The sequence below is a fragment of the Onychostoma macrolepis genome, chromosome 16 (assembly GCF_012432095.1).
Source record: "Onychostoma macrolepis isolate SWU-2019 chromosome 16, ASM1243209v1, whole genome shotgun sequence".
NCBI lineage: Eukaryota > Metazoa > Chordata > Actinopteri > Cypriniformes > Cyprinidae > Onychostoma > Onychostoma macrolepis.
Genome location: NC_081170.1, coordinates 6073576 through 6086170, shown reverse-complemented (window position 1 = coordinate 6086170; position 12595 = coordinate 6073576). Strand labels below are relative to the sequence as shown.

At 37.0% G+C, this 12595-nt stretch overlaps 1 protein-coding gene across 4 annotated transcripts in view; it reads left to right on the top strand.

Moving 5' to 3' along the window:
• syngap1b (synaptic Ras GTPase activating protein 1b) overlaps window positions 1–12595 on the top strand; it is a 150442-nt gene that overhangs the window by 37759 nt on the left and 100088 nt on the right. For all 4 annotated transcript variants that reach the window (XM_058746622.1, XM_058746620.1, XM_058746621.1 and 1 more), the window contains exon 3: window positions 2207–2312. In XM_058746622.1, coding sequence (XP_058602605.1) covers window positions 2207–2312 — 106 coding nt within the window. The remainder of the gene's footprint in view (window positions 1–2206; window positions 2313–12595) is intronic.

Sequence of the window (12595 nt, the reverse complement as noted above, 5' to 3'; positions counted from 1 at the left end):
ATAAAAGTACCGCCTTCTTTCATTGCGTATACATTTGGGCGGTGTTTTGCAAATCTCCCCACACCGCCGTCTTAGGTCAAGTCTTAAAGAATATCTCTTGGTTTTGAGACTTTAGTCTTTGCAACTCCAGGGAGCTTATTTATGCACAAACAGCTTGTAACACTCCAAAGAGAAAGGAAAACTTGATATCGCATCATATGATCCCTTGATCGTGATGAATAAGTGGCAGCTTTTAATAAATTTAAAGGGAGCGCTCTTTGCAGGCTTTATACGATAATATATTCAGAATTTAAATAAAACTTGTGTTTTTCATGCTTGACAAGCGGCCATGTACGACACAGATATAACTACTACACTATATAGGAAAAGATAATAGCCTAATTTTAGAAGCACAAAGTGGTGTGATTCTGCAACCGAGCCTGCAACGCAGGATTTAGGTAAGGAAATGGTTATTAATTATTTGTATTGGCTGCCATGCCAAATCATGCACCTTCGTGCTTTTCTCTTTAATTTAGGTGTTTTTGTGAACGTATATGCTTTAATAACAAATAATTGTAACATTTTACAATAAAGTTCCATTAGTTAATGTTAGTTAATGTATTAAAGTGTTAGTTAATTATTGTAAAGTTTTACCCAAATAATGTATTATGAGCATTCACTTGAAACTAACAGCACCCCCCTTATATATATATATATATATATATATATATATATATATATATATATATATATATATATATATATATATATATATATATATATATATAGCAAAAACACAGCAGAACAATTCATTGTCAGTATTACAGTTAATATACTCTATAGCTACCATACTATACTTGTGTTGCATGTAAGATTTTAATTAGATTGCCAATTTAAAAAAATATATATAATTCCCAGTTTCTCTTTTTGGAGAAACACAATAGTGTATTTTGTAATTTATTTGTAATTTACTTTCTTTACCTCCACGTTCCAAACCTAAAATTGTGAAAAAGATCCATTATCTGAACTATGGCACCTGCATTTGTTTTGTTCTACTATGCAATTTAAGGAGAAACATCTTAGACAAATTGCATACTTTATAGTGACAGTTAATTTGTGTTAAACATGCTTCTTCTGGTTTTGTGGATATGGTGGTATTTGTCTTTAGCAGACACATACTCTGATATTACTTTAAGCCTAATCATTTACATTTAGTCAAAACTAGTCTTAAAACAACTGCCTCACATTCTATGCAAACTGACTCATTGTTAATGTTGTGCACCAAGTTTATCCTTAACATATATCCGCAATGCCTGCATAGCAGATAATTGTTCACATAAAAGGGCATGTGCGTTAATAAACAGCGATCTTGCATACTTTCTAGTAAGTCATGAAGGATTTATTGGATGTTATGCATTTTTTATGCGCTGATCCTTCCTGTAATTTCATTGCAGCTTGCTGGGGATCTATTTTAAAGAATAATATTTAGCTTGCTTTGCTTTAACAGAAAGCATAACGTAGACATCTATCATTTTTAAAACTAAGACAAACCACACTGATGCATCTTAAGGCAGAGCGCACAATATTGTCTTAAAGTCAGCTGTGTGAATCAAATTCCATATTCTAATAAATCTGCTTTCTTCTCTACATCTGAAAAGCTGAGATGTGCATAAAAACGGAACGAGTGTCCCATAATGTAGCCAGGTCATGTGACTTCAGCCAAGTGACAAAGGCCACCCCTGAAACATTTTAGCTGCTTCCCATAGGGCTCAGTGTCTGATCCTCTCTTGCCCCACTCATTTATCACCCCAGACTGTAGGTAATCGCCTCCTTTGCAGCCCTGCTCCTGATATCCCGATTGTATCTCCCTCTGGATAGCGCTGGTGAACACAGGAGAGACACCCACGCCACTAAACAAGCCCTGTGCAATTTGAAGGCAAACCTGCGCTGAGATATTTTCCTCCATCTGCTTTCTGCATTAAGAAGAATTCCTGTGGGACGCAGCCCCATACCAAGGCTTAAATAAACACATTACACACACAAGTTTGCAATTATTTTCTCCCTTCACCCCAAGCACACCATTGCTTTATTATTTCAAGGAGTCTCATCTCAACGGGGCTTGTTGTTTTAATAGCGGAGGTTTCCGACCGGTTTAGCGCAGAGCCCTGCAGCTTGCCGTATTGACCCCATGCTCTTTGCGCTGACCTTTATCTCTGCTCTCCCGCAGGTTCACCCTTTGTTGATGCGCGAGCAGCGCTCGGAGTCGCACAGGAACAAGCTGCTGCGACGGACGGTCAGCGTGCCTGTGGAGGGGAGGCACCATCCTGAAATGGGTGAGTCACACACGTGCCGTCCTGCTGCTTCAATGCCATCACTGCGTGAATCCCCTCTTAAGGGTTAAAATTCGATAAAAATGACTGTATAATAGATTACTTAAAGGGTTAGTTCACCCAAAAATGAAAATTCTGTTATTAATTACTCACCCTCATGTCGTACCAAACCCATAAGTCCTTCGTTCATCTTTGGAACACTTTTTTTTTTTTGTTATCAACATTTTTATTTATTTTTTATACATAACATCCAAAATAAAAAAAATAAAAAAAATAAAAAAAAATAAAAAACAACAACAGACACATACTCAATATCTCAAAGTCCAATCAAAGGGAGGGAAAGAGGGAAAGGCAAGAAAAACACAAAAGTCACTCCTTTATACAGTCACGTATATCAAAAAGAAAGCACTGCCAAGCATCGATGGTAGAAGGCTTGGCCCCATTGATTCGTGCTGTTGTACATTCACAAGCCACTATGTGCAGGAGACTACGGATCCAATATGTTTTTCCACACATGTGCGGTGTAAACCAGTTTTGTATTATTGTCTTCTTCGCAGCTGTAAAACCAGCAAACATCATTCTCTTTTGCATTGAGGTTATACAGAGATCAGAATCATCATTAAGAAGACACAAACTTGGATTAACAGACCAATCCATTTGCAATAAGGATGATAAAACCAGGTTTACATGTGTCCATAGACTGATGACGACAGGACATTCCCAAAACATATGCAGAAAAGTACCTGATGATGTAGTATTACATATATGGCAGTTGAGATTCGGTTGTAGTTTCATTTTAAATCTTTTGTAAGGAGTTATGTATGCTCTATGAATGACTTTGAAGTGAATAAGACGATGAGCCAGATTTTTAGATGTTAAACTGAGATTAGACCACACTCTCTCCCAGTCGACAGATAAATTAAGGTCAGATAATTCCCTATTCCAAATAGTTTGAATAGCAATCAATAATCTTATTATATATTAAAGAAACAGACGGCCGACCAACAGATGGTGCAATCCAATCTTGCATAGGATGAGAGGAGATGGGAGATGCCCAAGGAACTCCATACGCTTTGAGAGCAGAACGTAACTGAAGAAAGACAAAATATGCGGATGCTGGTAGACAAAATTTGGTTCTTAATGTCTGAAATGAACATAGGCCCTGGTTATCATATATATCACCGCATGTGTTTACACCTAAAGAGGACCAAGAGGGTTGGACAAATGGACGATTTCCGCATACAAAATTAAAATTGTGCCATAAAGGTGTACTATTACAAAATTTGAAGGTTCCTCCTATCCGACGTTCCACCGTTTTCCAGATTTTAATAGAGTTGGCCACAACCGGACCAAATTTATACTTATCCCCTTTTTTTCCTGTGCCAGTAAATAACATATCTTGGAGTCTATTTGGTTTAACCTTGTCAGCTTCAATCACTCTCCAAGAAACTGTAGATTGAGGATCAACCCAATTATGAAGAGCCTTAAGCTGGAATGACCAATAATACAGTTCAAAATTTGGTACAGCCAGTCCTCCTGCGCTATTAGGATGTTGTAATGTGGTAAGTTTAATTCTGGGGCATTTATCATTCCAGATAAATTTAGAAATTATGGAGTTAATCTCCTTAAAATAACCTGGAGGGGGAGAAAGTGGTAGCATAGAGAAAAAAAATTAAATCGAGGTAACAAATTCATCTTAACAGTGGAAATTCTTCCTTGAAGAGAGACTTTAAGATTCTTCCATCTTTGAATGTCATTTTGATTTTAACTAAGATATTATTAAAATTGTCTCTGGCAATCTTATGAATGTTTTTATATATGGTAATGCCCAAATAGATGAAAGATTCCTTAATAGGGATAAATGAGGGAATAGAAGAATTGACTTTAACATTGTTAATTGGCATTAAAGCAGATTTGCTCCAATTTATTTTATATCCTGATAAGCTACTAAAATTATCAAATTCCTTAATTACACTAGAGACTGAAACATCAAAGTGGTCTAAATATAGAATAATATCATCAGCGATAACGAAATACTATGATTATGATCATGAATCTTAATCGATACTTCAGATTTCCTGATGGCTTGTGCTAAGGGTTCAAGAGATAGACAAAACAATAAGGGTGAAAGCGGACATCCCTGCCTTGTTCCCCGCTGCAAAGGGAACGGGGGGGAAATAATATTACCAGTTATGACTGATGCTGCAGGTGAGTGGTATAATGTCTTAATCATAGAAATGAAGTGTTCGCCGAAGCCGAAACATTGCAGAACTGCCCACATATAATTCCACTCTAGCCTGTCAAAGGCTTTTTCTGCATCAAGTGAAAAGACCGCACAAGGGGTCGGGTGGGAGTCTGCAAAGTCCAGAATATGAAGGAGTCGACGCATATTGTCAGATGCATTGCGTCCCTTGATGAAACCAGTTTGGTCCTCCTTGATCAGACTATGAATTACCTTCTCCATACGAAAAGCAAAAACTTTAGCATAGATTTTAAGATCACATGGGATAAGCGAAATCGGTCTGTAGCTGGAACAATCTAATGGGTCTTTCCCTTTTTTAAGAAGTAATAAAATCAGTGATGTTTTTTGATCTCTATGAAAAACCCCATGTTCAATCGCAAAATTAAATGAATTAAGCATAAGTGTCCCTACCAAATCCCAAATTTCTAAATATAATTCGGAGACCATCTAGACCTGGCGATTTGCCCTTTTGAAGGCTTTTTAGAGAGACGTGAAGCTCCTCCAAACTTAATGGGGCTTCCAAAGATTCTTTATCCATCTGTGAGATCCGAGGCAGTTCCAATTTATCTAAATTACACTTAATTACACTTAATTTCTAGCGATTATCGCCGATTTGATTGCACAGATACTATTTAAACTAAACTGAGCTAGACAATGACATCTCTGAATTCAATAATGAAATGCCTTTAACTGAAAATTGAGTGTTTAATCTTATCATTATACATTACTGACACTCTATCCTCCAATTTGATACTGTTAAGTGCTTTGACACAATCTGTATTGTAAAAGCGCTATATAAATAAAGGTGACTTGACTTGACTTGACTTAAATACTGCTTACAAATTGGTTCATCAAAATCTGTTTCGGCTTTATACAGATTCATGTAAAAACCTTTAAATATGTCATTAATTGCCGCAGGATTCATGGTGACCTGATCATCCGTTGATTTTATTGCGCTAATATATGCCTTAGACTCGCATTCTTTCAACCTAAGGGCCAATAAATGACTAGGTCTCTCTGATTCAAAATAATATTTTTGCCTAGTCCTATGTAAAATAAATTCCGCCTTTGAGTGTGAAAGTAAATCATATTCTTCTTTTAAAGAGGACAACTGTGTAGCCTGTTGCTCAGTAAAATGTTGTTTTTGTAGGTTTTGCAATGATTGTATTTTATTTTCTAATTGTGTAAATTGGTAAGTTTTCGCTTTGGCAAGAGTAGAAGAAAAAGATATACAGAATCCTCGTATGGCACATTTAGTCGATTCCCACATTATTTGAGGATCCACATCAGAGGGCATATTGATTTCAAGAAATTCCTTAATATATTCTTTTAATGAAGTAATGAAAGTCTGATTACTTAATAATGATATGTTAAAGCGCCATCTAGGGGCTTTGGCTTTAACATCGGAAAGAGGAACACTGCACAACACAGCAGAATGATCAGATAATAAAATTGGTAATATAGAGATGGACGAATTCGACGAAATTAAAGATGGGCTGAGAAATATGTAGTCTATCCTAGAGAAAGTCTTATGTCTATTAGAAAAAAAAGTGAAGTCCTTAGCTTTAGTATTCTGAATTCTCCAAAGATCGATTAAGTTGAGCTCTGTGATAAATTTATTCAGTAATTTAGAAGATGGATTGGCTGTTGTATCAAATTGAGATTTATCTAAAGCAGGATTTATGACAGCATTAAAATCCCCACCCACAACTAATGGGCAGTCAGTCTGCTCAAGTAATGTTTTGGAAATCTGTGTAAGGAACGCACTGTCTGTCTCATTCGGACCGTAAATAGAGACCAATGCTAACCTATTATTATATATTTTGCATCGGATAAACACAAATCTACCCTTCTCATCACTACCAAGGTGTTCAATTGTTAAATTTAACTTTCGATTAACAAGGATAAGCACCCCCTTAGTTTTATTTTGAGCGCAGGAAAAAGCCACTAATTTATAATATTTATTCTGAAAACGTGTCACGTCAGATTGTTTTAAATGCGTCTCTTGAATTAGGGCACAGGAAATAGACTTACGGTGTAAATATTCTAACACACGGGTTCGTTTAACAGCGGAATTTAAACCATTCACATTCAGTGATAAAATATTTAGAGTATGCATTGAATATTCACAATCCCTAAATTGTATTCAATAAATGAAAAAAAAACAAAAGCACTTCCATTCTGTAAATAGCATGTAAAGGCTGACGTGCACTTTAGATACTAAACCTCCTAGAAGAAAAATCCCTTTAGAAATAAGGTAAAATAAATAACAGTATAAATGTCTGTTGTAAAAAGTAAAAACAACATAAAAACCTGAACAACCAACAACTATAAACGAGGAACAACTCAGACCGCACATTACCGAGAACATAGGTCTGACTGAGCAACAAAAATAGTGATGGTTCGTGACCGATCCACTCCAACGCAAGACATGTCTCCCGAAAGGCCCACACAGCCAAAACATATTTTTAATTAAACCTACTCTCAATTAGTCCCCTCCAAAAGAGAGAGAGAGAAAAAAGGAGTGTCAGTCTTACCAGCAACGAGATCGTTGTACCGGATATATAGGGACAATATCTCGGTAGTAGAGGAGAGAAGAAAAAGCAAAAATAGACTTAGCAAGCATCCATGTCCATCCTACCATCATCCCCTACTGGGCAGCTAGAACCATGTCCATCCCGGCCATCAAGTTCCTCCCGCTGGACCGGAGAGACAGCGGCCGCTGTTCCCCCGTCGCCGCCCCGCAGAGCCGCGGCATATGTCTTCTGCTGAGACAGGGAGCTGATAAAATCCTCCGCTTTCTGAGGGGAATCGAGCTTTTCTGTTCCCCTTTGTGCCGTGGTTTAACCACCGCCGGATAGATGAGGAAGGGCTGGAGGCCAAGCGCTGTCATCTTCTTCAAAACCGGACCAAATGCCTTTCTCCTGATCGCTGTAGCTGGACTAAAGTCGGGAAAAAATAGTAGTGTAACATTGTTCTGTGCGCATTTCACCGGATAGGCCTGCCGAGCACCCTTCAGGATATCTGATCTGTCATGCCATCTCAGTACACGGAAGATAAGAGTGCGCGGCCGATCGGAGCCTCTCCCTCCGCCATACACGCGGTGCGCCCGGTCAATCTCAATGTCACGGCCCCTCAAGAAAGGAATCCACTTGGGAAGATGAACTCTGAGGAAACCAGCCGCGTCGGATCCCTCAGCCCCCTCTGGCAGCCCCACCAGTCGTACGTTGTTCCTCCTGCACCTGTCCTCCATATCCGTCATCTTCTCGGTGAGTCGCTCCAGCTGATTTCTTACGTCCGTGACTGCCCTCCTATCCTCACGTGCATCTGCTTGCACAGAATCAACGCGGTCACGTGTCTGCTTCGCCGCTGTAGTTATGGCCTCAAACTCCTCTCTTAGCTTTTTAACAGACTTGTTGGTCGCTTGTATGTCCTCACGCAGTTCGCGCAATGCTGGAATCAGTACAGAGTCCATCGCATCTCTTACTGCCGAATTCACAACCGAATTCAAAGTGTTTTGCTGTTGTTTAAATGCTAGTTCAATACGGCTAGCGATAGCATCGTCGAGGTCTTCTCTGGAGATGGCGGAATCTCTGAATTTTTTCTTCATTGGCGATTGCTCAATCTCTCTTTTCCGATCCCCTTTGTCTGCCTTAGCACTCATGATGGGTCCAATGCAGAGTGGTTCAAATTTTACTGACAGGATCTTACAATATGTGGCAAAGTGAGCAGAGCGAAAGACTAAGCTTGCATCGCCGTCGAAGGGTCACGTGATCCCCCCATCTTTGGAACACTTTTGATGAAATCTGAGAGCTTTCTGACCCTCCATAGACAGCAACGCAACTACCATGTTCAAAGCCCAGAAAGGTAGTAAGGACATTATTAAATTAGTCAAGTGGCATCAGAAGAAATTGTTGAATGAAGTCGTTATTTTTGTTTTCTTTGCACACAAATACTATTCTCGCAGCTTCATAAAATTACGGTTGAACCACTGATATCACATGGACTATTTTAACCATGTCCTTACTACCTTTCCGGGCCGTGAACGTAGTAGTTCTGTTGCTGTTTATGGAGGGTCAGAAAGCTCTCGGATTTCATCAAAAATATCTTAATTTGTGTTTCTGAAGATGAACGAAGGTTTTACGCATTTGGAACAACATGAGGGTGAGTAATTAAAGACAGAATATTAATTTTTGGGTGAGCTATCCCTCTAAGGCAAGACACCAGGTGAATTCTAAAATAAAATTTGTGTGTATGTGGTTCATATCACTCCCCCCACCCCCTCCCAAAGTTGATTGATTACATTAAGAATTTCATCCACACATTTTGTGAGATTTTATTTATATATGGAAATAAGGCATTGTCTAATTTAATATGCATGTAATATGCACTTATTTGCATGCATTTCCCAAAAATAAGTATAAACATTGTGGATAAAGCCAGGTTCAAAATTCAAAGTCAAACATTTTTACAGGTCTTGGATATCTCTTTTTATCACTCCGTAAAGCAGACAATTATGGAAGCTTGTTTTAACTAAGGAGCATATACATATTTTAAAGTTATTGTGAGTTTTTATTTTACAATTCTGACTTTTTTCCTTACCGTTCTGACTTTCATTCTTGTCATTTTGACTCAGAAATCTGAGTTTATATCTCAAATCAGACATTTATCACAATTCTGAGAAAAAAAAACAAGACAAAGAGAGTTCTCAGAGTTCTGACATTTTCTCAGAATTCCGATTTTACATCTTGTCTCTACAGAATAAAAAATAAAAATATCTAATTGTGAATTCTTTGAATTCTGACTTTTGTTTTCAATTGCAAGAAAAAATTATGAATTTCATTTGCCTTTTTACTTTTTTTAATCCTGTGGCAGCAAGCATGCTTCCATAGAAAATACTCAAAAGCTATATAAAAAAAGGAATGTTTAGGAATAAAATGTTGTATAAAATCAGGCAGATGTTATATGAACATACTCCTCAATAAAACTGTTCAGAATATAGATAGGATTAAAACGGTAATGTTTGGTGTATGCAAGTGCTGCTGAACTGAAGATTTCTCAGGGGGAAAAAAAACTGAGAAACGACCTTAAAAGGTATGTATTATAATTTAAAGCTAAAGATGTAAATAGATAATTGGCCATTTTTTTGCTGAGCTAGTCGCAAGGCTTTTTGACATTGGCTGCTTACAAAAGGTGATGTACATCCAAGCCAAAATAAGGCTTATAAAGCAGGATTATTTTGCTTCCTACTGTTTGGGACGTCCTGCTTCCACTCGGTCTGATGTGTTGACATCTTTAACAAAGCACCTACACCCTTAAAAATAAAAGTTATTTATTAGTATTGATGGATCCATGAAGAACCTTTAACATCCATGGAATCTTTTAATTGCACAAAAGGTTCTTTAAAGTGGAAAAATGTTCTTTAGATTATTCAAATGTTTTTAACTAAACAAAGTTCTTTTAAGAACTGTTCACTTAAAGGTTCTTTGTAGAACCCAGGTTCTATAGCATCACTGCAAAAAAGCTTTATTATAAAGAGTGTAGCATATACTGTATCTGCACCTGGTGAATGTTTCATCCATGTGAGGTGTTGAACGAGGTGGCCCTCTGCTGATCATTCCTGACTTCTTCTGCAGTTTCCGTGACAACGATTTGGGATTCACAAGGTTTCCAAGAAGCTGCCCACAGCTATATGTTCTGATGAATTTGAGCTATGCTCTGAGCGACACGGGGGCTCTATACCACCATATGCTTTCCAGAACGACAAGCCTTGAGGAAGACGAAATATTGAATGGAATTGATCTCATGAGAACGACGTTAATTAGCTGACAAGGCATGCTATTTGGGGGGGTAACGTTCGGTGAAGTATAGATTCATTCTTCATAGCAGAATGACACAGTGACCTATTTTGAAGTGTCTTTTCCTCAGTGTGCTTCCTGCTTAGTTTGCACTATGTGTAGACTTTCAGGATGAGACTACTTAGCTCTGTTCCAAACCCCTCGCTGTCTGCTGTCTAAACACTGCAAACATAATTTTTTAATTAGTGCTGTCATATTTTTTCTCTAAACATATCTAGAAATCCTTGAGACAAGATGGAAAACTACAAAATTTCACATTTTAATGAGACAATGGGGCAAAAAAGATCAAATAATTTGTACAATAGCAGTTAAAAGTTTTAAAATAATTGACATTTTAAAATAACTGCTTAGAATGATTTCTACTTAAGATTGGAGTAATGACTGCTGAAAATTCAGCTTTGCCATCAATGCCAGCAATTTGATTTCTTAAAAATGCTAAAAATTACAAAAATAATTTAAAATTTGTATATAACTGTAGTAATATTTCACAATATTTATTTTTAATTAGACTTGGTATGCTGTAATATTATATTATTTCTACTACTATTGTTATATACATGAAACTGTATCATAAATAATTATTTATTGTATTTAAACTATTTTATTTATATTTCTGATTATTTAAATCTACACTTACCTTGACTTTACTTTTTTGCCCCAAAAAGCTATCTAGTGTTTAGGTTAAAACTATAGGTTAAGGAAAAGATCTCTAATTTTAGACCAGGTCTGTTTGTTTACTGTCCAGAGAGTTAAATTTTATAACTGTCTTTTACTATCCACCTTATTCTTCCCGTAAAAATGGGTGTGGCCATTTGCTTCTGGTCTCTGCCATAGGCTTACTTCTGCATTTAGGAATAAGGTGGATAACAGTGGTTGTGTTTGATGCTCTGCTGCCTAATACACCTCATAATAGATATTGGTATCATTTTTTTAAGTGTAATGCCCAACTCTATATATGTGCAACAAAATTGCACATATAACTTTCAAATACCTTTCCTTTGCCCTAAGCATGCTTATTCCATGCTTATTGCAATCAGATAACCCCACCCCCAATTCACACTATTGGTTGAGCCAGAATTTGACATATCAAAGCACAGCGCAAAGTTGTGAAACCACCACAGAGAAAAATATTCTAACACATGGTTTACTTATAATTGTTCCTGCACATTCAAGTGATATACAAAGTGTTTTAACATCAAAAATGAACACAAGAATGATTTGGCTTTAAGCAACTCATATGGTCAGAAGCTATTAGCTAAAAAAAATGATTGAAAAGAAAATTCAGAAAGCATCTGTCTGTGTGGTTGGAGTTATATCTTTGGAATTAGCATACGCTCACTGATGTAGTCTATTTGTTTTTTTTTGTGTGTTGCCTTGGGCATCAGACTAAGTAATATACAAGCACTTAAAGCTTTGGTTTAATTTTGGTTGTTAATTGCAATTTACATTTTGTAAGCAAATCACCACTGCAGTGCTGGTTCTTTGTGTGACGAAATCCGAGAAGGTTTGTGAAAATCCATGGTGTAAAATCACCTTCAAGGTAGTTTAAACAAAAAAAAAAAGGTTAATCGAAAAATGTTTAATTTGATGAAAATGTACTCCTCCTCAGGCCATCCAAGATGTAGATGAGTTTGTTCCTTTATTACTACAGATGTTTGGTCCTCTTTAGTGAATGGGTGCCGTCAAAATGAGAATAATCCACAAGTAATCCTGCTACCATCTAAAACATGAGTCATCTATCCATAATATTGCTTTCTCCAGTAAAAAAAATTACAAAAATTAAATAAATAAAAACGTCAACTCATTCGAATCAGGAGAGAAATATGCACTGGTCAATCACTGTTTACAAGCGAAAACAGTCCAAAACAGTTCTAAACAAATATGTTGGAGGATAACAGGGGATAGACTTTATCACTAGAGGAAACCCTATTATGAATTATGGTCTGGTATGTTGTTCAGAAGCGATGGTTTAATACAAACAGTTTTTTCCCTTCACAAGATTAATTGATAGACTGGAGTTGTGGATTACTTATTGTCATGTTTTTATCAGCTGTTTGGACTCTCATTCTGACGGCACCCATTCACTGCAGAGGATCCATTAGTGAACAAGTGATGCTAAATTCCTTTAAACCTTTTTAATGAAGAAACAAATTCATCTGCATCTTGGATGGCCTGAGCCTGAGGTG